The 23,208-nt window shown below is 42.4% G+C and overlaps 1 protein-coding gene across 1 annotated transcript in view; it reads right to left on the bottom strand.

Moving 5' to 3' along the window:
* The window catches only part of LOC123743219 (transmembrane protein 65), a 105,211-nt gene that overhangs the window by 31,908 nt on the left and 50,095 nt on the right, over nt 1-23,208 (bottom strand). The window contains exons 3-5 of the mRNA XM_045719320.1: nt 19,627-19,671; nt 17,867-17,934; nt 16,983-17,037 (exon numbers count right to left, since the gene is read on the bottom strand). Coding sequence (XP_045575276.1) covers nt 16,983-17,037; nt 17,867-17,934; nt 19,627-19,671 — 168 coding nt within the window. The remainder of the gene's footprint in view (nt 1-16,982; nt 17,038-17,866; nt 17,935-19,626; nt 19,672-23,208) is intronic.

The raw sequence follows: 23,208 nt of genomic DNA, 5'->3' as shown, positions 1-23,208 counted from the left end.
TCTGACTCATCATTAGACAGTAGGCTGTGTCTCTGACTCATCATTAGACAGCAGGCTGTGTCTCTGACTCATCATTAGACAGCAGGCTGTGTCTCTGACTCATCATTAGACAGCAGGCTGTGTCTCTGACTCATCATTAGACAGTAGGCTGTGTCTCTGACTCATCATTAGACAGCAGGCTGTGTCTCTGACTCATCATTAGACAGCAGGCTGTGTCTCTGACTCATCATTAGACAGTAGCTGTGTTTGACTCATCATTAGACAGCAGGCTGTGTCTCTGACTCATCATTAGACAGCAGGCTGTGTCTCTGACTCATCATTAGACAGCAGGCTGTGTCTCTGACTCATCATTAGACAGCAGGCTGTGTCTCTGACTCATCATTAGACAGCAGGCTGTGTCTCTGACTCATCATTAGACAGTAGGCTGTGTCTCTGACTCATCATTAGACAGCAGGCTGTGTCTCTGACTCATCATTAGACAGCATGCTGTGTCTCTGACTCATCATTAGACAGTAGCTGTGTTTGACTCATCATTAGACAGCAGGCTGTGTCTCTGACTCATCATTAGACAGCAGGCTGTGTCTCTGACTCATCATTAGACAGCAGGCTGTGTCTCTGACTCATCATTAGACAGCAGGCTGTGTCTCTGACTCATCATTAGACAGCAGGCTGTGTCTCTGACTCATCATTAGACAGCAGGCTGTGTCTCTGACTCATCATTAGACAGCAGGCTGTGTCTCTGACTCATCATTAGACAGCAGGCTGTGTCTCTGACTCATCATTAGACAGCAGGCTGTGTCTCTGACTCATCATTAGACAGTAGGCTGTGTCTCTGACTCATCATTAGACAGCAGGCTGTGTCTCTGACTCATCATTAGACAGCAGGCTGTGTCTCTGACTCATCATTAGACAGCAGGCTGTGTCTCTGACTCATCATTAGACAGCAGGCTGTGTCTCTGACTCATCATTAGACAGCAGGCTGTGTTTCTGACTCATCATTAGACAGCAGGCTGTGTCTCTGACTCATCATTAGACAGCAGGCTGTGTCTCTGACTCATCATTAGACAGCAGGCTGTGTCTCTGACTCATCATTAGACAGTAGCTGTGTCTGACTCATCATTACACAGCAGGCTGTGTCTCTGACTCATCATTAGACAGCAGGCTGTGTCTCTGACTCATCATTAGACAGCAGGCTGTGTCTCTGACTCATCATTAGACAGTAGCTGTGTCTGACTCATCATTAGACAGCAGGCTGTGTCTCTGACTCATCATTAGACAGCAGGCTGTGTCTCTGACTCATCATTAGACAGCAGGCTGTGTCTCTGACTCATCATTAGACAGTAGGCTGTGTCTCTGACTCATCGTTAGACAGCAGGCTGTGTCTCTGACTCATCATTGGACAGCAGGCTGTGTCTGACTCATCATTAGACAGTAGGCTGTGTCTGACTCATCATTAGACAGCAGGCTGTGTCTCTGACTCATCATTAGACAGCAGGCTGTGTCTCTGACTCATCATTAGACAGCAGGCTGTGTCTCTGACTCATCATTAGGCAGTAGCTGTGTCTCTGACTCATCATTAGACAGCAGGCTGTGTCTCTGACTCATCATTAGACAGTAGCTGTGTCTGACTCATCATTAGACAGCAGGCTGTGTCTCTGACTCATCATTAGACAGCAGGCTGTGTCTCTGACTCATCATTAGACAGTAGGCTGTGTCTCTGACTCATCATTAGACAGCAGGCTGTGTCTCTGACTCATCATTAGACAGCAGGCTATGTCTCTGACTCATCATTAGACAGCAGGCTATGTCTCTGACTCGTTATTAGACAGAATGCACCTGAACTAATACAGAAATTCATTGTAAATGAGATGGGACAGAGCTAAATGTGAATTACCTAACAGCTGGTTTGTTAATGGATTTAATCTGCTCTTTCTGCTAGTTTGATGCTGAAAACAGTTTATGCACACTTCTGTCTCTCCAGAGACTGAGAGAGACAGAATCATGGCCCACAGGACTGATGTGTTTTACTGTGACTGACGTTAGTCTGAAACAATCATTGGTCTGAATGTCATGGCAACGCAGGGTCATTCAGGAGTCATGTAGTCTGTGAAGGACAGGGGTCTGTTTAATGGTAACATATTCCCATGTTAACACATCAATCTATGTATTTCTATATCAAACACCAAATAATCACTGAATGTCAAATTAGAACGGCCCATAACAAAATTGCTGTGTTGAAGATTAAGAACCAACAAAGGATCTAGAACCTAAAAGGTTTCTTCAGCTGTCCCCATAGGAGAACCCTTTGAAGAACCTTTTTGGTTCCAGGCAGAACCCTTTTGGTTCCAGGTAGAAATGTTTTGAGTTCCATGTAGTACCCTTTATACAGAAGGTTCTATATGGAACCCAAAATAGTTCTATGTGGAACCAGGTTTCTACCTGTAACCAAACATGATTTGCCTATGGGGACAGTCGAAGAACATATTTGGAACCCTTTTATCTAAGAGTGCAGTTACAGTAGTCTGAATCTAAAACTAATTGTGAATCTTTATTAGAGGAGAGAGAGAGAGCAGGACCAATGTAATTACAACTGTTTCAAGGTCAGCTGTTATTTCAGCCTCAGGGTTCTGTCCCAAATGGCACCCTATTCCCTGTATAGTGCACTACTTATAACCAGGGCCCATGGGGTAGTGCAATACATAAGGAATAGGGTGCTATTTGGGATGCAGCCCAGGCTGTAGCAGTACTGTAGCAGTGCTTCTGCAGGTTTTAGGCAGCCATCCAAAGAGAGAAGGAGAGAATGTGTACTAGACATATTTAACAAGATCAGAGCCTAATAAAAGTCCAAAACCACATCCATCACATTGAACAAGTTGATAGTGAGAAGTACAATAGGTTACATGACCAGCTGGAGTTTAAATATAAAGGCTTCAGCTTGGATTTGACTGATGATTTCACTTCATTTGTCAATAAAAACTGAAGACATGATTCATTATCCAATTTAGAATCCCCTGTAGACACTCAGAACTCCCAAAAATCTTACTTCAGCATTTTGTTTCTCTGGTGTAGTTTTTGTATGTTATGTACAGTACCGTTAGACTCTCTTAGATGTTTGTCTAACTGTTAGAAACACAGCAGGCTTATTTCAGAAACACAGCAGTGAGGAAACACGATTACAGACAGACGGTAGAACTAGTGATATTGTCCTCCTTTATCCCCTCTGGTACTTTCATAACAGTGGGTGAAGAAACACTGTGTTCAAAATGAAATTCCATCAAAAGTTGTTCTCTCTCCTTTTCTTCTCTCCTCCTCAGATCAGCCGACACGTCCATTTCCCTCCCCTCAGATCAGCCGACAAGTCCATTTCCCTCTCCTCAGATCAGCCGACAAGTCCATTTCCCTCTCCTCAGATCAGCCGACAAGTTCATTTCCCTCTCCTCAGATCAGCCGACACGTCCATTTCCCTCCCCTCAGATCAGTAGAGCTCTGGACCCTGTTAGTTATAGTAGAGCTCTGGACCCTGTTAGTTATAGTAGAGCTCTGGGTCCAGCCTGCTGTTAGTTATAGTAGAGCTCTGGGTCCAGCCTGCTGTTAGTTATAGTAGAGCTCTGGGTCCAGCCTGCTGTTAGTTATAGTAGAGCTCTGGGTCCAGCCTGCTGTTAGTTATAGTAGAGCTCTGGGTCCAGCCTGCTGTTAGTTATAGTAGAGCTCTGGGTCCAGCCTGCTGTTAGTTATAGTAGAGCTCTGGGTCCAGCCTGCTGTTAGTTATAGTAGAGCTCTGGGTCCAGCCTGCTGTTAGTTATAGTAGAGCTCTGGGTCCAGCCTGCTGTTAGTTATAGTAGAGCTCTGGGTCCAGCCTGCTGTTAGTTATAGTAGAGCTCTGGGTCCAGCCTGCTGTTAGTTATAGTAGAGCTCTGGGTCCAGCCTGCTGTTAGTTATAGTAGAGCTCTGGGTCCAGCCTGCTGTTAGTTATAGTAGAGCTCTGGGTCCAGCCTGCTGTTAGTTATAGTAGAGCTCTGGGTCCAGCCTGCTGTTAGTTATAGTAGACCTCTGGGTCCAGCCTGCTGTTAGTTATAGTAGAGCTCTGGGTCCAGCCTGCTGTTAGTTATAGTAGAGCTCTGGGTCCAGCCTGCTGTTAGTTATAGTAGAGCTCTGGGTCCAGCCTGCTGTTAGTTATAGTAGAGCTCTGGGTCCAGCCTGCTGTTAGTTATAGTAGAGCTCTGGGTCCAGCCTGCTGTTAGTTATAGTAGAGCTCTGGGTCCAGCCTGCTGTTAGTTACAGTAGAGCTCTGGGTCCAGCCTGCTGTTAGTTATAGTAGAGCTCTGGGTCCAGCCTGCTGTTAGTTATAGTAGAGCTCTGGGTCCAGCCTGCTGTTAGTTATAGTAGAGCCCTGGGTCCAGCCTGCTGTTAGTTATAGTAGAGCTCTGGGTCCAGCCTGCTGTTAGTTATAGTGGAGCCCTGGGTCCAGCCTGCTGTTAGTTATAGTAGCGCTCTGGGTCCAGCCTGCTGTTAGTTATAGTAGAGCCCTGGGTCCAGCCTGCTGTTAGTTATAGTAGAGCCCTGGGTCCAGCCTGCTGTTAGTTATAGTAGAGCTCTGGGTCCAGCCTGCTGTTAGTTATAGTAGAGCTCTGGGTCCAGCCTGCTGTTAGTTATAGTAGCGCTCTGGGTCCAGCCTGCTGTTAGTTATAGTAGAGCTCTGGGTCCAGCCTGCTGTTAGTTATAGTAGAGCTCTGGGTCCAGCCTGCTGTTAGTTATAGTAGAGCTCTGGGTCCAGCCTGCTGTTAGTTATAGTAGAGCTCTGGGTCCAGCCTGCTGTTAGTTATAGTAGAGCTCTGGGTCCAGCCTGCTGTTAGTTATAGTAGAGCTCTGGGTCCAGCCTGCTGTTAGTTATAGTAGAGCTCTGGGTCCAGCCTGCTGTTAGTTATAGTAGAGCTCTGGGTCCAGCCTGCTGTTAGTTATAGTAGAGCTCTGGGTCCAGCCTGCTGTTAGTTATAGTAGAGCTCTGGGTCCAGCCTGCTATTAGTTATAGTAGAGCTCTGGGTCCAGCCTGCTGTTAGTTATAGTAGAGCTCTGGGTCCAGCCTGCTATTAGTTATAGTAGAGCTCTGGACCCTGTTAGTTATAGTAGAGCTCTGGGCCCAGCCTGCTGTTAGTTATAGTAGAGCTCTGGGTCCAGCCTGCTGTTAGTTATAGTAGAGCTCTGGGTCCAGCCTGCTGTTAGTTACAGTAGAGCTCTGGGTCAAGCCTGCTGTTAGTTATAGTAGAGCTCTGGGTCCAGCCTGCTGTTAGTTATAGTAGAGCTCTGGGTCCAGCCTGCTGTTAGTTATAGTAGAGCTCTGGGTCCAGCCTGCTGTTAGTTATAGTAGAGCTCTGGGTCCAGCCTGCTGTTAGTTATAGTAGAGCTCTGGGTCCAGCCTGCTGTTAGTTATAGTAGAGCTCTGGGTCCAGCCTGCTGTTAGTTATATTAGAGCTCTGGGTCCAGCCTGCTGTTAGTTATAGTAGAGCTCTGGGTCCAGCCTGCTGTTAGTTATAGTAGAGCTCTGGGTCCAGCCTGCTGTTAGTTATAGTAGAGCTCTGGGTCCAGCCTGCTGTTAGTTATAGTAGAGCTCTGGGTCCAGCCTGCTGTTAGTTATAGTAGAGCTCTGGGCCCTGCCTGCTGTTAGTTACTTTAGAGCTCTGGGTCCAGAACATCACAGCCTTGTCTTTCTACTGTTCCCTGAAATATCCCTGCAGTATCTCAGTGGGAGAGGCTTCACAGTCTATTATACAGCAGAGCTATATGACCAGCAGACACACCTCCACATGGAATATTATACTGTATCTGAATTAATTTACTCCACATGGAACACTATACTGTATCTGAATTCATTTCTTCCACATGGAACACTATACTGTATCTGAATTCATTTCTTCCACATGGAACACTATACTGTATCTGAATTCATTTCTTCCACATGGAACACTATACTGTATCTGAATTCATTTCTTCCACATGGAACACTATACTGTATCTGAATTCATTTCTTCCACATGGAACACTATACTGTATCTGAATTCATTTCTTCCACATGGAACACTATACTGTATCTGAATTCATTTCTTCCACATGGAACACTATACTGTATCTGAATTCATTTCTTCCACATGGAACACTATACTGTATCTGAATTCATTTCTTCCACATGGAACACTATACTGTATCTGAATTCATTTCTTCCACATGGAACACTATACTGTATCTGAATTCATTTCTTCCACATGGAACACTATACTGTATCTGAATTCATTTCTTCCACATGGAACACTATACTGTATCTGAATTCATTTCTTCCACATGGAACACTATACTGTATCTGAATTCATTTCTTCCACATGGAATACTATACTGTATCTGAATTCATTTCTTCCACATGGAATACTATACTGTATCTGAATTCATTTCTTCCACATGGAATACTATACTGTATCTGAATTCATTTCTTCCACATGGAATACTATACTGTATCTGAATTCATTTCTTCCACATGGAATACTATACTGTATCTGAATTCATTTCTTCCACATGGAATACTATACTGTATCTGAATTCATTTCTTCCACATGGAATACTATACTGTATCTGAATTCATTTCTTCCACATGGAACACTATACTGTATCTGAATTCATTTCTTCCACATGGAACACTATACTGTATCTGAATTCATTTCTTCCACATGGAATACTATACTGTATCTGAATTCATTTCTTCCACATGGAATACTATACTGTATCTGAATTCATTTCTTCCACATGGAACACTATACTGTATCTGAATTCATTTCTTCCACATGGAATACTATACTGTATCTGAATTCATTTCTTCCACATGGAACACTATACTGTATCTGAATTCATTTCTTCCACATGGAATACTATACTGTATCTGAATTCATTTCTTCCACATGGAACACTATACTGTATCTGAATTCATTTCTTCCACATGGAATACTATACTGTATCTGAATTCATTTCTTCCACATGGAATACTATACTGTATCTGAATTCATTTCTTCCACATGGAATACTATACTGTATCTGAATTCATTTCTTCCACATGGAATACTATACTGTATCTGAATTCATTTTAACTGTGGTAAAAAATAGTAAAGGGCCCAGTGAAATGCCAATGTGCTGTAACTGTAACCACATCTCCATGTACATACTACCTCAATCAGCCTGGCTAACCGGTGTCTGTATGTAGCCTCGCTACTTTTATAGCCTCGCTACTTTTATAGCCTCGCTACTTTTTTTACCTCCCTTATCTCACATCATTTGCTCACATTGTATATAGTCTTATTTTTTTCTACTGCATCATTGATTGTATGTTGTTTTACTCCATGTGTAACTCTGTGTTTTTGTATGTTGTCGAACTGCTTTGCTTTATCTTGGCCAGGTCGCAATTGTAAATGAGAACTTGTTCTCAACTTGCCTACCTGGTTAAATAAAGGTGAAATAAAATAAAATAAATAGTCTCGCTACTTTTATAGCCTGTCTTTTTACTGTTGTTTTATTTCTTCACTTACCTATTGTTCACCTAATACCTTTTTTGCACTATTGGTTAGAGCCTGTAAGGAAGCATTTCACTGTAAGGTCTACATCTGTTGTATTCGGCACACGTGACAAATAAACTTTGATTTGTTAACCAAAATCAAGAGAACAAAAGGTTTCCTGCTCAGATGAATTTATCTAAGGGAAAAAAGAAGATTGTTTTCTGTTAGGTATTCTCTCAATCACAATACGTATGTTATCCCATAACATAGACCAGCCATAGGTGATGCTGCAGTCCTCAACTACCCCAGGATTCAATATGTTATTATCCCATAACATAGACCAGCCATAGGTGATGCTGCAGTCCTCAACTACCCCAGGATTCAATATGTTATTATCCCATAACATAGACCAGCCATAGGTGATGCTGCAGTCCTCAGCTACCCCAGGATTCAATATGTAGTTATCCCATAACATAGACCAGCCATAGGTGATGCTGCAGTCCTCAACTACCCCAGGATTCAATATGTTATTATCCCATAACATAGACCAGCCATAGGTGATGCTGCAGTCCTCAACTACCCCAGGATTCAATATGTTATTATCCCATAACATAGGCCAGCCATAGGTGATGCTGCAGTCCTCAACTACCCCAGGATTCAATATGTTATTATCCCATAACATAGGCCAGCCATAGGTGATGCTGCAGTCCTCAACTACCCCAGGATTCAATATGTAGTTATCCCATAACATAGGCCATCCATAGGTGATGCTGCAGTCCTCAGCTACCCCAGGATTCAATATGTTATTATCCCATAACATAGACCAGCCATAGGTGATGCTGCAGTCCTCAACTACCCCAGGATTCAATATGTTATTATCCCATAACATAGACCAGCCATAGGTGATGCTGCAGTCCTCAACTACCCCAGGATTCAATATGTTATTATCCCATAACATAGACCAGCCATAGGTGATGCTGCAGTCCTCAACTACCCCAGGATTCAATATGTTATTATCCCATAACATAGACCAGCCATAGGTGATGCTGCAGTCCTCAACTACCCCAGGATTCAGTATGTTATTATCCCATAACATAGACCAGCCATAGGTGATGCTGCAGTCCTCAACTACCCCAGGATTCAATATGTTATTATCCCATAACATAGGCCAGCCATAGGTGATGCTGCAGTCCTCAACTACCCCAGGATTCAATATGTTATTATCCCATAACATAGACCAGCCATAGGTGATGCTGCAGTCCTCAACTACCCCAGGATTCAATATGTTATTATCCCATAACATAGGCCAGCCATAGGTGATGCTGCAGTCCTCAACTACCCCAGGATTCAATATGTTATTATCCCATAACATAGACCAGCCATAGGTGATGCTGCAGTCCTCAACTACCCCAGGATTCAATATGTTATTATCCCATAACATAGACCAGCCATAGGTGATGCTGCAGTCCTCAACTACCCCAGGATTCAATATGTTATTATCCCATAACATAGACCAGCCATAGGTGATGCTGCAGTCCTCAACTACCCCAGGATTCAGTATGTTATTATCCCATAACATAGGCCAGCCATAGGTGATGCTGCAGTCCTCAACTACCCCAGGATTCAATATGTAGTTATCCCATAACATAGACCAGCCATAGGTGATGCTGCAGTCCTCAACTACCCCAGGATTCAATATGTTATTATCCCATAACATAGACCAGCCATAGGTGATGCTGCAGTCCTCAACTACCCCAGGATTCAATATGTAGTTATCCCATAACATAGACCAGCCATAGGTGATGCTGCAGTCCTCAACTACCCCAGGATTCAATATGTTATTATCCCATAACATAGACCAGCCATAGGGGATGCTGCAGTCCTCAACTACCCCAGGATTCAATATGTTATTATCCCATAACATAGACCAGCCATAGGTGATGCTGCAGTCCTCAACTACCCCAGGATTCAATATGTTATTATCCCATAACATAGGCCATCCATAGGTGATGCTGCAGTCCTCAACTACCCCAGGATTCAATATGTAGTTATCCCATAACATAGACCAGCCATAGGTGATGCTGCAGTCCTCAACTACCCCAGGATTCAATATGTTATTATCCCATAACATAGACCAGCCATAGGTGATGCTGCAGTCCTCAGCTACCCCAGGATTCAATATGTTATTATCCCATAACATAGACCAGCCATAGGTGATGCTGCAGTCCTCAACTACCCCAGGATTCAATATGTTATTATCCCATAACATAGACCAGCCATAGGTGATGCTGCAGTCCTCAACTACCCCAGGATTCAATATGTTCTTATCCCATAACATAGACCAGCCATAGGTGATGCTGCAGTCCTCAACTACCCCAGGATTCAATATGTTATTATCCCATAACATAGACCAGCCATAGGTGATGCTGCAGTCCTCAACTACCCCAGGATTCAATATGTTATTATCCCATAACATAGACCAGCCATAGGTGATGCTGCAGTCCTCAACTACCCCAGGATTCAATAGACTGACAGTCGTTTCCAGTTTCCACAGAGTCAATAGCTTCGTTTGCTGCTGGTACCCATCCCAAATTCCATCAGGGCTCACAAATGGGAAGAGATTGAAGAAATCCGCTGACAGAGCTGTGTGTGTGTGTGTGTGTGTGTGTGTGTGTGTGTGTGTGTGTGTGTGTGTGTGTGTGTGTGTGTGTGTGTGTGTGTGTGTGTGTGTGTGTGTGTGTGTGTGTGTGTGTGTGTGTGTGTGTGTGTGTGTGTGTGTGTCCCTCAGCTAGTCTCATGGACTTCATATCAGCCCATATTACAGGTTCTGCAGCAAACAGTTTATATGGTGCTAATATCTGGTTCAATAACAGTTTATGTGGTGCTGATATCTGGTTCAATAACAGTTTATGTGGTGCTGATATCTGGTTCAATAACAGTTTATGTGGTGCTGATATCTGGTTCAATAACAGTTTATGTGGTGCTGATATCTGGTTCAATAACAGTTTATATGGTGCTGATATCTGGTTCAATAACAGTTTATGTGGTGCTGATATCTGGTTCAATAACAGTTTATGTGGTGCTGATATCTGGTTCAATAACAGTTTATATGGTGCTGATATCTGGTTCAATAACAGTTTATGTGGTGCTGATATCTGGTTCAATAACAGTTTATATGGTGCTGATATCTGGTTCAATAACAGTTTATGTGGTGCTGATATCTGGTTCAATAACAGTTTATATGGTGCTGATATCTGGTTCAATAACAGTTTATGTGGTGCTGATATCTGGTTCAATAACAGTTTATATGGTGCTGATATCTGGTTCAATAACAGTTTATGTGGTGCTGATATCTGGTTCAATAACAGTTTATATGGTGCTGATATCTGGTTCAATAACAGTTTATGTGGTGCTGATATCTGGTTCAATAACAGTTTATATGGTGCTGATATCTGGTTCAATAACAGTTTATGTGGTGCTGATATCTGGTTCAATAACAGTTTATGTGGTGCTGATATCTGGTTCAATAACAGTTTATATGGTGCTGATATCTGGTTCAATAACAGTTTATGTGGTGCTGATATCTGGTTCAATAACAGTTTATGTGGTGCTGATATCTGGTTCAATAACAGTTTATGTGGTGCTGATATCTGGTTCAATAACAATTTATATGGTGCTGATATCTGGTTCAATAACAGTTTATGTGGTGCTGATATCTGGTTCAATAACAGTTTATGTGGTGCTGATATCTGGTTCAATAACAGTTTATATGGTGCTGATATCTGGTTCAATAACAGTTTATGTGGTGCTGATATCTGGTTCAATAACAGTTTATGTGGTGCTGATATCTGGTTCAATAACAGTTTATGTGGTGCTGATATCTGGTTCAATAACAGTTTATGTGGTGCTGATATCTATTTCAATAACAGTTGGTGGTTCTACCACTCTCCCATCTCTTCCTCTCCCCCCTCCTCTCCTCTCTTCTCCTCCCATCTCCCCTTACCTCCACCTCCCCCCTCCTCTCCTCCCCTCTCCCCTTACCTCCACCTCCCCCTCCTCTCCTCTCCTCTCCTCTCTTCCTTTCTCCTCCCATCTCCCCTTACCTCCACCTCCACCTCCCCCTCCTCTCTCTCCTTCTATCCTTACCTTCCTCTCCCATCTCCCCTTACCTCCACTCCACCTCCCTCTTCCATCTCCCTTACCTCCACCTCCCCTCCTCTCCTCTCCTTCTCTCCCCTCTCCTCCCCTCTCCCTAAGACCAGAGAAAGGGAAGGGAGAGGGACACAGAATAAAATAATGTTGTCATTATATTCTGTATGGAGAGTGAATTATCCCCATCCTCTATCTGACAATCTGATGTTCTCCTCTGTTAAAGCCTCATTTATCTCTGATATCTTCTCCTCTGTTAAAGTCTCATTTATCTCTGATATGTTCTCCTCTGTTAAAGTCTCAGTTATCTCTGATATGTTCTCCTCTGTTAAAGTCTCAGTTATCTCTGATATCTTCTCCTCTGTTAAAGTCTCATTTATCTCTGATATGTTCTCCTCTGTTAATGTCTCATTTATCTCTGATATGTTCTCCTCTGTTAAAGTCTCAGTTATCTCTGATATGTTCTCCTCTGTTAATGTCTCATTTATCTCTGATATGTTCTCCTCTGTTACAGGCGCAGTTATCTCTGATATGTTCTCCTCTGTTAATGTCTCATTTATCTCTGATATGTTCTCCTCTGTTACAGGCGCAGTTATCTCTGATATGTTCTCCTCTGTTAAAGTCTCATTTATCTCTGATATGTTCTCCTCTGTTAAAGTCTAATTTATCTCTGATATGTTCTCCTCTGTTAAAGTCTCATTAGTCTCTGATGTATTATGGTACGGTAGCTAGCTAGGCTATGGATGAGTCCCAAATGGTACCCAATTCCCTATATAGTACACTACCCTATGGGCCCTGGTCAAAAGCAGTGCACTGTATAGGGAACAGGGTGCCATTTGGGATGCACTGTCTCTCTGTCATTTGGTTTCAAGAAGGCTGAATCTTTCTGTTAAAATGCAAATGATCACCTCTTGTCCTAAAGTGAATGGCTAGGATATTGCTTTAGTCATTCAGATGACTGAAGAGGAATATTACCATACACATGAATAATCATCATCCGCTATCTGTCCCTCTCTTCAGGTTCTGGCAGTTAGCCAGACCAGGAGACAACTCATCATCCGCTATCTGTCCCTCTCTTCAGGTTCTGACAGTTAGCCAGACCAGGGGACAACTCATCATCCGCTATCTGTCCCTCTCTTCAGGTTCTGGCAGTTAGCCAGACCAGGGGACAAACAGAGAATGCGTGTCTCAAATGGCTCCCTATTCCCTATATCCCTCAAACTCAACTCTGGTCCTCCAAGTCAGTTCCACTGCATGTTTTCATTGTTGCCCTCTAATCAGGGCCTGATTTAGACCTGGGACACCAGTCATTGTTCCCCTGTAATCAGGGACTGATTTAGACCTGGGTCACCAGTCATTGTTCCCCTGTAATCAGGGACTGAGTTAGACCTGGGACATCAGATGTGTGCAGCAGGCTCCGGACCTCCTAGGGCCAGAGTTAATTTATATATGGTGGATTACTGACCACAGCCCTATGGTCATATTACAGTGGAGTCTGCTGAGGGGAGAACGGCAATAATGTCTGGAATGGAGTAAATGGAATGGCAGCAAACCATGTGTTTCATGTATTTGATACCTTTCCACTCATTCCGCACCAGTCATTACCACGAGCCCCGTCCTCCCCAATTAAGGTGCCACCAACCTCCTGTGGGTCATAAGTAGTGCACTACATAGGGGATAGGGTGCCATTTTGGAGGCAACCCAAGGCTTTAATTAGAAATTGAGTGTAGGATTAAATTGGCTATTGCCAAGTTACATTCAGATGGACATTTCATGTATTGAGATAGTCACTAGTGAAAGTCTACACAACCCCTTGCACAGTCTTCACATTTCCTGCTTTAAAATTACATCTAAAGAGATAAAATCAGATTTTTAACCCTATTGATCTACACAACCGATTCCACATTTTCATAGAGAAATAATTAAAAATAAAAATGGATTTACTAATAAAAATGGATTTACTAAGAAATTGTAAATGAGGATAATTGATTGCATATGTCTTCACACACCAGAGTATGAAGACATGAATACTGGGTGGAATCACTTGTGGCAGCCATTACAGCTGTGAATCAATGTGAATAAGATTCTACCAACCTTGTACAACTCTTAGGGCAACATATATCCATTGTGTTTGTCAAAATTGTTTCAAGCTCAGTAAATTTGGTGGGAATCAATGACGGACAGCAATATTCAAACCAGATTTTTAATCAGATTTAAGTCAAGACTGAGACTGGACTATTCAGGAACACTCAACACCTCTTGGAAAGACATTCTGGTGTTTTTTTTATGCCAAAGAAACACAATAATTGCTTTACGAGTCAATTTAATGTGTGCAAATCAAATCAAATGTTATTTGTCACACACTCCGAATACAACAGGTGTAGACCTTACAGTGAAATGTTGACTTACAGGCCCTAACAACAGTGCAGTTTTAAGAAAATTAAACATTTAAAAAGTATGAAATAAAAGTATGAAATAATTAGAGCAGCAGTTGGATAGCAATAGCGAGGCTCAATAGGGGGGGTTTAGGTTTTCAGAAGATTGAGGCAGGTTTTCCTCGAACTTTTTTCCTGGGCTTTGTCCCTTTCATATTTATTTTGATCCTGACAAACTCCCCAGTCCCTGCCGGTGACAAGAATACCCATAACAGGATTCTGCCACCACAATATTTGACAATACAAAAAGGAATCAACAACATGGCAAACAACATTACTGGCCTGTAAGGACAAAGTGAAAAGAAGGATGCCTGTGTTAAATAATCCACTCCAGATCATCCATTCTGATTACAACAAGGCTGTTAAGTAATACTACAAGACAACATGGCAAAGATGTAAACTTTTTGGACAAAATTTAAAACTACAGGTTTGGGTCAAATCCAATGCAGTACAACACAGAGTGAAATTCTCTGTATTTTCAAGTAATGTGGTGGCAGCATCATGTTATGGGTATGCTTCTCACCAGCAGGGACTGGGGAGTTTGTCAGGAGCAAAATAAATATAAAAAGAGAAAAAAGTTAGTTTAAGTTTTTTTGCATGACAATAACAGACATTTTAATGCCAAAGACACACCAGAGTTGCTTTCCAATAGGTGTTGATTGTTCCTGAGTGGTCCAGTCTCAGTCCTGACTAAAATTTGCTTGAAAATCAGAGACACGGTTAGAATAATGCTGTCCATCAATGATTGCCAACCAAATTTACTGAGCTTGAGCAATTTTTACAAAAACAATGGACATACAGTGTATTCGGAAAGTATTCAGACCCCTTGACTTTTTCCACATTTTGTTACGTTACAGCCTTATTCTAAAATGGATTAAATTACATTTTTTTACTCATCAATTTACACACAATACCCCATAATGACAAAGCAAATTTATTCAAAATAAAAAGCTGAAATACCTTATTTACATAAGTATTCAGACCCTTTGCTATGAGACTTTAAATTGAGCTCAGGTGCATCCTGTTTCCATTGATCATCCTTGAGATGTTTCTACAACTTGATTGGAGTCCACCTGTGGTAAATTCAATTGATTGGACATGATTGGTAAAGGCACACACCTGTCTAAATAAAGGTCCTACAGTTGACAGTGCATGTCAGAGCAAAAACCAAGCCATGAGGTCGAAGGAATTGTCCGTAGAGCTCCGAGACAGAATTGTGTTGAGGCACAGTTCTGGGGAAGGGTACCAAAACATTTCTGTAGCATTGAAGATCCCCAAGAACACAGCGGCCTCCATCATTCTTAAATGGAAGAAGTTTGGAACCACCTAGACTCTTCCTAGAGCTGACCGCCCGGCCAAACTGAGCAATCCCGATGGTCACTCTGACAGAGCTCCAGTGTTCCTCTGTGGAGATGGGACAATCTTCGAGAAGGACAACCATCTCTGCAGCACTCCACTAATCAGGACTTTATGGTAGAGTGGCCAGACGGAAGCCACTCCTCAGTAAAATGCACAACAGCCTGCTTGGAGTTTGCCAAAAGACACCAAAGACTCTCAGACCATGAGAAACAAGATTCTCTGGTCTAATGAAACCAAGATTCAACTCTTTGGCCTGAATGCCAAGCGTCACGTCTGGAGGAAACCTGGCACCATCCCTACGGTGAAGCATGCTGGTGGCAGCATCATGCTGTGGTGATGTTTTTCAGCGGCAAGGACTGAGAGACTAGTCACAATCAAGGGAAAGATGAACGGAGCAAAGTACAGCGAGATCCTTGATGAAAACCTGCTCCAGAGCACTCAGGACCTCAGACTGGGGGTGACGGTTCATCTTCCAACAGGACAACAACCTTAAGCACACAGCCAAGACAACGCAGGAGTGGCTTCGGGACAAGTCTCTGAATGTCCTTGAGTGGCCCAGCCAGAGCCCGGACTTGAACCTGATCGAACATCTCTGGAGAGACCTGAATGTAGCTGTGCAGTGACTCTCCCCATCCAACCTGACAGAACTTGAGAGGATCTGCAGAGAAGAATTGGAGAAACTCCCCAAATACAGCTGTGCCAAGCTTGTAGCGTCATACCCAAGAAGACTCGAGGCTGTAATCGCTGTCAAAGGTGCTTCAACAAAGTACTATGTAAAGGGTCTGAATACTTAAGTAAATGTGATATTTCACTTTTTTATTTTCTATAGATTTGCTCAAATTTATAAAAACATGTTTTTGCTTTGTCATTATGGAGTACTGTTTTAGAATAAGGGTGTAACGTAACAAAATGTGGAAAAAGTCAAGGGGTCTGAATATTTTCCGAATGCTCTGTATGTTGCGCTAAGAGTTAGTAGAATATTATAAAAAATGATTCACCGCTGTAATGGCTGCCAAAGGTGCTTCCACCAAGTATTAACTCTGGGGGGTGAAGACATACGCAATCAAGACGTCTTCAGGTCATTTTTTTATTTAACTAATTTTGAACATTTTCCGCAACTTTTTTCACTTAGAAAATATGGAGTAGGTTGTGTAGACCTGTAGGGGAAAAAATCAAATGTAATCCCTTTTTTAAATGTAATCCCTTTTTTAAATGTAATCCCTTTTGAAATGTAATCCCTTTTGAAATGTAATCCCTTTTGAAATGTAATCCCTTTTGAAATGTAATCCCTTTTGAAATGTAATCCCTTTTGAAATGTAATCCCTTTTGAAATGTCATCTTAAAACTGTGCAAGGGGCGTGTAGACTTTCACTAGGCACTATAAATATACAAAAAACATTACAAAGTATATAGTCTGCATCCCAAATGGCACCCTATTCCCCATATAGTGAACTACATAGGGAACATGGTCCCATTAGGGACTCACAGATTATTTCTGGTTTCGACATACCTGCCATGGTTGAAATCCCAAGGATCACACCTATGGACAACTCAATCTGCGTGCCCTAAAAACCGAAACACACAGACACCATCATCAATACTCTGTTGTTATTTGTTAAGGCCATGTGGGAAAACCAAACACCTGATATATGTTTATATAGTATGTGTTTCATGCTGTAATGAAAAACCACCGCTGAAAGCTAAGCTTTTGTATTCAACTTCAATGAGTTATTTGTGTCCCTCAGAATGAAAGTATTTGAATGAGGTTAAATGAGTTAGATATGGATAAAAGAGTCTGCTAAGTGGCAAAAAATGAATGTCAACATTTTGAAAAGATAAAATAGAATTGACAAACTCTCTAGTTACAGTAAATGACAGATACCAGATTCTCACTTCAATCTTAATGAAACAGATCTCTACCACATATTACTGTAGAATCTATCTAATATTACTGTAATACTAGTATGGATAGAGATCTACCACATATTACTGTAGAATCTATCTAGCATTACTGTAATACTAGTATGGATAGAGCTCTACCACATATTACTGTATAATATATCTAGCATTACTGTAATACTAGTATGGATAGAGGGCTACAGCATATTACTGTATAATATATCTAGCATTACTGTAATACTAGTATGGATAGAGGGCTACAGCATATTACTGTATAATATATCTAGCATTACTGTAATACTAGTATGGATAGAGGGCTACAGCATATTACTGTATAATATATCTAGCATTACTGTAATACTAGTATGGATAGAGGGCTACAGCATATTACTGTATAATATATCTAGCATTACTGTAATACTAGTATGGATAGAGGGCTACCACAGCGACACAGATCTAAACATGATATTCATTTGATAAAGTGGTGTAACTTACAGCTACAATCATGATGGCATTGTCCAGAAAACCAAATCCTACAAAAGGAATGGCGTTGTGTAGAAGAACTGCAAAGGAAGAACACACACAACATACCATTTAACATCCCACACATGTACTGGAAACTTGAAGAAGTGATGAGACACAGTGAACCTGGATGAACATTGGCAGTTACAAACGGGGAGAAAAGTGAATTCTACATAACACAGCCCACTGTAGTCAGTTCTACTTCTGGCCAAATGTTCTCTGGTACGAGACCAAAATAGGGAGGTGTTGCAAAACATTGGCCTTCTGATTCAACTAATCAAAGCAAAGGAATCTGTCTTGAACCTGAATGAACTCATTCTAACCCTATTGGCCATCAATGTGGAATTCTTTTCCACTCTAGTCATCAACCCGGGTATACTGCATGATAGTCATCAGTTCAGCCCTGGTAGAATATGTGGGCTGGGAATGTGTCTGAGAGCCCAGTGACAGGGAGGAAACAAATCTGGCAAAAAGTGATGAGACTCCACTGTTTCATATATGAATCCTCCAGCGTTCTCCACTGTTTCATATATGAATCCTCCAGCGTTCTCTACTGTTTCATATATGAATCCTCCAGCGTTCTCCACTGTTTCATATATGAATCCTCCAGCGTTCTCCACTGTTTCATATATGAATCCTCCAGCGTTCTCTACTGTTTCATATATGAATCCTCCAGCGTTCTCCACTGTTTCATATATGAATCCTCCAGCGTTCTCCACTGTTTCATATATGAATCCTCCAGCGTTCTCCACTGTTTCATATATGAATCCTCCAGCGTTCTCCACTGTTTCATATATGAATCCTCCAGCGTTCTCCACTGTTTCATATATGAATCCTCCAGCGTTCCCCACTGTTTCATATATGAATCCTCCAGCGTTCTCCACTGTTTCATATATGAATCCTCCAGCGTTCTCCACTGTTTCATATATGAATCCTCCAGCGTTCTCCACTGTTTCATATATGAATCCTCCAGCGTTCCCCCACTGTTTCATATATGAATCCTCCAGCGTTCTCCACTGTTTCATATATGAATCCTCCAGCGTTCTCCACTGTTTCATATATGAATCCTCCAGCGTTCTCCACTGTTTCATATATGAATCCTCCAGCGTTCTCCACTGTTTCATATATGAATCCTCCAGCGTTCTCCACTGTTTCATATATGAATCCTCCAGCGTTCTCCACTGTTTCATATATGAATCCTCCAGCGTTCTCCACTGTTTCATATATGAATCCTCCAGCGTTCTCCACTGTTTCATATATGAATCCTCCAGCGTTCTCCACTGTTTCATATATGAATCCTCCAGCGTTCTCCACTGTTTCATATATGAATCCTCCAGCGTTCTCCACTGTTTCATATATGAATCCTCCAGCGTTCTCCACTGTTTCATATATGAATCCTCCAGCGTTCTCCACTGTTTCATATATGAATCCTCCAGCGTTCTCCACTGTTTCATATATGAATCCTCCAGCGTTCTCCACTGTTTCATATATGTATCTCTCTTTTCAAAGACATCTCACTCTTTTCAAAGACATCTCTCTCTCTTTTCAAAGACATCTCACTCTTTTCAAAGACATCTCTCTCTCTTTTCAAAGACATCTCTCTCTCTTTTCAAAGACATCTCTCTCTCTTTTCAAAGACATCTCACTCTTTTCAAAGACATCTCTCTCTCTTTTCAAAGACATCTCTCTCTCTTTTCAAAGACATCTCACTCTTTGTTTTCTTCCTCTCTTACCGTATCTCAGCTGAGCCGATGTGGGAGGGGCGATTACCATTTCCCCTGAAGAAGGAGGAAAAAGAAAACATGTCATTACTATGGAGAAGAAGTCAGTCCTGTCTGGAAGGACATGTCATTACTATGGAGAAGAAGTCAGTCCTGTCTGGAAGGACATGTCATTACTATGGAGAAGAAGTCAGTCCTGTCTGGAAGGACATGTCATTACTATGGAGAAGAAGTCAGTCCTGTCTGGAAGGACATGTCATTACTATGGAGAAGAAGTCAGTCCTGTCTGGAAGGACATGTCATTACTATGGAGAAGAAGTCAGTCCTGTCTGGAAGGACATGTCATTACTATGGAGAAGAAGTCAGTCCTGTCTGGAAGGACATGTCATTACTATGGAGAAGAAGTCAGTCCTGTCTGGAAGGACATGTCATTACTATGGAGAAGAAGTCAGTCCTGTCTGGAAGGACATGTCATTACTATGGAGAAGAAGTCAGTCCTGTCTGGAAGGACATGTCATTACTATGGAGAAGAAGTCAGTCCTGTCTGGAAGGACATGTCATTACTATGGAGAAGAAGTCAGTCCTGTCTGGAAGGACATGTCATTACTATGGAGAAGAAGTCAGTCCTGTCTGGAAGGACATGTCATTACTATGGAGAAGAAGTCAGTCCTGTCTGGAAGGACATGTCATTACTATGGAGAAGAAGTCAGTCCTGTCTGGAAGGACATGTCATTTTATGGAGAAGAAGTCAGTCCTGTCTGGAAGGACATGTCATTACTGTGGAGAAGAAGTCAGTCCTGTCTGGAAGGACATGTCATTACTGTGGAGAAGAAGTCAGTCCTGTCTGGAAGGACATGTCATTACTGTGGAGAAGAAGTCAGTCCTGTCTGGAAGGACATGTCATTACTGTGGAGAAGAAGTCAGTCCTGTCTGGAAGGACATGTCATTACTGTGGAGAAGAAGTCAGTCCTGTCTGGAAGGACATGTCATTACTGTGGAGAAGAAGTCAGTCCTGTCTGGAAGGACATGTCATTACTGTGGAGAAGAAGTCAGTCCTGTCTGGAAGGACATGTCATTACTGTGGAGAAGAAGTCAGTCCTGTCTGGAAGGACATGTCATTACTGTGGAGAAGAAGTCAGTCCTGTCTGGAAGGACATGTCATTACTGTGGAGAAGAAGTCAGTCCTGTCTGGAAGGACATGTCATTACGGTGGAGAAGAAGTCAGTCCTGTCTGGAAGGACATGTCATTACGGTGGAGAAGAAGTCAGTCCTGTCTGGAAGGACATGTCATTACGGTGGAGAAGAAGTCAGTCCTGTCTGGAAGGACATGTCATTACTATGGAGAAGAAGTCAGTCCTGTCTGGAAGGACATGTCATTACTATGGAGAAGAAGTCAGTCCTGTCTGGAAGGACATGTCATTACTATGGAGAAGAAGTCAGTCCTGTCTGGAAGGACATGTCATTACTATGGAGAAGAAGTCAGTCCTGTCTGGAAGGACATGTCATTACTATGGAGAAGAAGTCAGTCCTGTCTGGAAGGACATGTCATTTTATGGAGAAGAAGTCAGTCCTGTCTGGAAGGACATGTCATTACTATGGAGAAGAAGTCAGTCCTGTCTGGAAGGACATGTCATTACTGTGGAGAAGAAGTCAGTCCTGTCTGGAAGGACATGTCATTACTGTGGAGAAGAAGTCAGTCCTGTCTGGAAGGACATGTCATTACTGTGGAGAAGAAGTCAGTCCTGTCTGGAAGGACATGTCATTACTGTGGAGAAGAAGTCAGTCCTGTCTGGAAGGACATGTCATTACTGTGGAGAAGAAGTCAGTCCTGTCTGGAAGGACATGTCATTACTGTGGAGAAGAAGTCAGTCCTGTCTGGAAGGACATGTCATTACTGTGGAGAAGAAGTCAGTCCTGTCTGGAAGGACATGTCATTACTGTGGAGAAGAAGTCAGTCCTGTCTGGAAGGACATGTCATTACTGTGGAGAAGAAGTCAGTCCTGTCTGGAAGGACATGTCATTACTGTGGAGAAGAAGTCAGTCCTGTCTGGAAGGACATGTCATTACTGTGGAGAAGAAGTCAGTCCTGTCTGGAAGGACATGTCATTACTGTGGAGAAGAAGTCAGTCCTGTCTGGAAGGACATGTCATTACTGTGGAGAAGAAGTCAGTCCTGTCTGGAAGGACATGTCATTACGGTGGAGAAGAAGTCAGTCCTGTCTGGAAGGACATGTCATTACTGTGGAGAAGAAGTCAGTCCTGTCTGGAAGGACATGTCATTACTGTGGAGAAGAAGTCAGTCCTGTCTGGAAGGACATGTCATTACTATGGAGAAGAAGTCAGTCCTGTCTGGAAGGACATGTCATTACTATGGAGAAGAAGTCAGTCCTGTCTGGAAGGACATGTCATTACTGTGGAGAAGAAGTCAGTCCTGTCTGGAAGGAAATGACAGGATCTGAGAGTCAGGACACAGAGCAGGGATGGAGCCAGGCAGAGGGACAGAGAGACAGAGGAGCAGAGGGACAGAGACAGAGGGACAGAGGAGCAAAGGGACAGAGAGACAGAGGAGCAAAGGGACAGATGTGTCCCAGGCCGATGGGACAGGGGTAAGAGGGGGACTGTCGTTGTGTCCCAAATGGCAACCTATCCCTATTAAGTGCCCTACTTTTCACCAGGGCCCATAGGGAATAGGGTGCCATTTGGGACTCAGCCTGTGGAATTACATTGAAATCCCATTCTTAACACATTAAAATACAAAACGGTGAGTATTAATGGTATGTGAAATGTCCAGTAGGGTAATGCCATGCTCTGCCAACCAGGACCCACAGGAGTACTACCCTGCGTCCCAACTGGTTCCCTATTCCCTATATAGTGCACTACTGCAGGCCAGGGCCCATAGGTCTCTGGTTAAAAGTAGTGCACTATGTAGGGGAGTAGGGTGCCATTTGGGCTAAGTCCATGTCTGCCAGCCTACAGATTAAGTCTGTCTGCCTTTCAAAATAGTGTCTGACACTATGAGCACAAATACTCAGCATTCAATTATCTCTATGCCCTTAGAGTCTGAGAGTAGGATCTTAATTTGATCACACTGTTGCAGGATAACTTTCCTGAAATGCAGGACATTTAAAAATGTTTAGTGAATTTGAGGTTTAAAAAGGCTTCTAAAGTTTGTAATTTCCACTTTGAAATGTCAGACTTGACCCTTAAGAAAAATGTATTTCGGACCCTTATGAAAAATGTATCAACCCTTACAAAAATGTACATTTGTTGTAATCCACATAATAATTATTTCACTACACCCTCAATAACATCTGCTAAATATGTGTGTGTGACCAATAAAATTTGATTTGATTATAATTCACATTTCCTGTTGCCGCAGGATTATTTTCCTGCTGTAGCAAACTGGCTCAAATTAAGATCCTACATCTGTATCCCAAATAAATGTCTATGTAGGGTTTATTCATGCCTATGTAAGGTTTATTCATGTCTATGTAGGATTTATTCATGTCTATGCCTCTGAGGCTGTGTTAGTTTAGTGTAGGGTTTATTCATGCCTATGTAGGGTTTATTCATATCTATGTATGGTTTATTCATG

This window comes from Salmo salar, chromosome ssa05, assembly GCF_905237065.1.
Source record: "Salmo salar chromosome ssa05, Ssal_v3.1, whole genome shotgun sequence".
Lineage (NCBI taxonomy): Eukaryota > Metazoa > Chordata > Actinopteri > Salmoniformes > Salmonidae > Salmo > Salmo salar.
The sequence above is the reverse complement of the archived record's forward strand: the minus strand, read 5'-3'. Positions and strand labels throughout refer to the sequence as shown.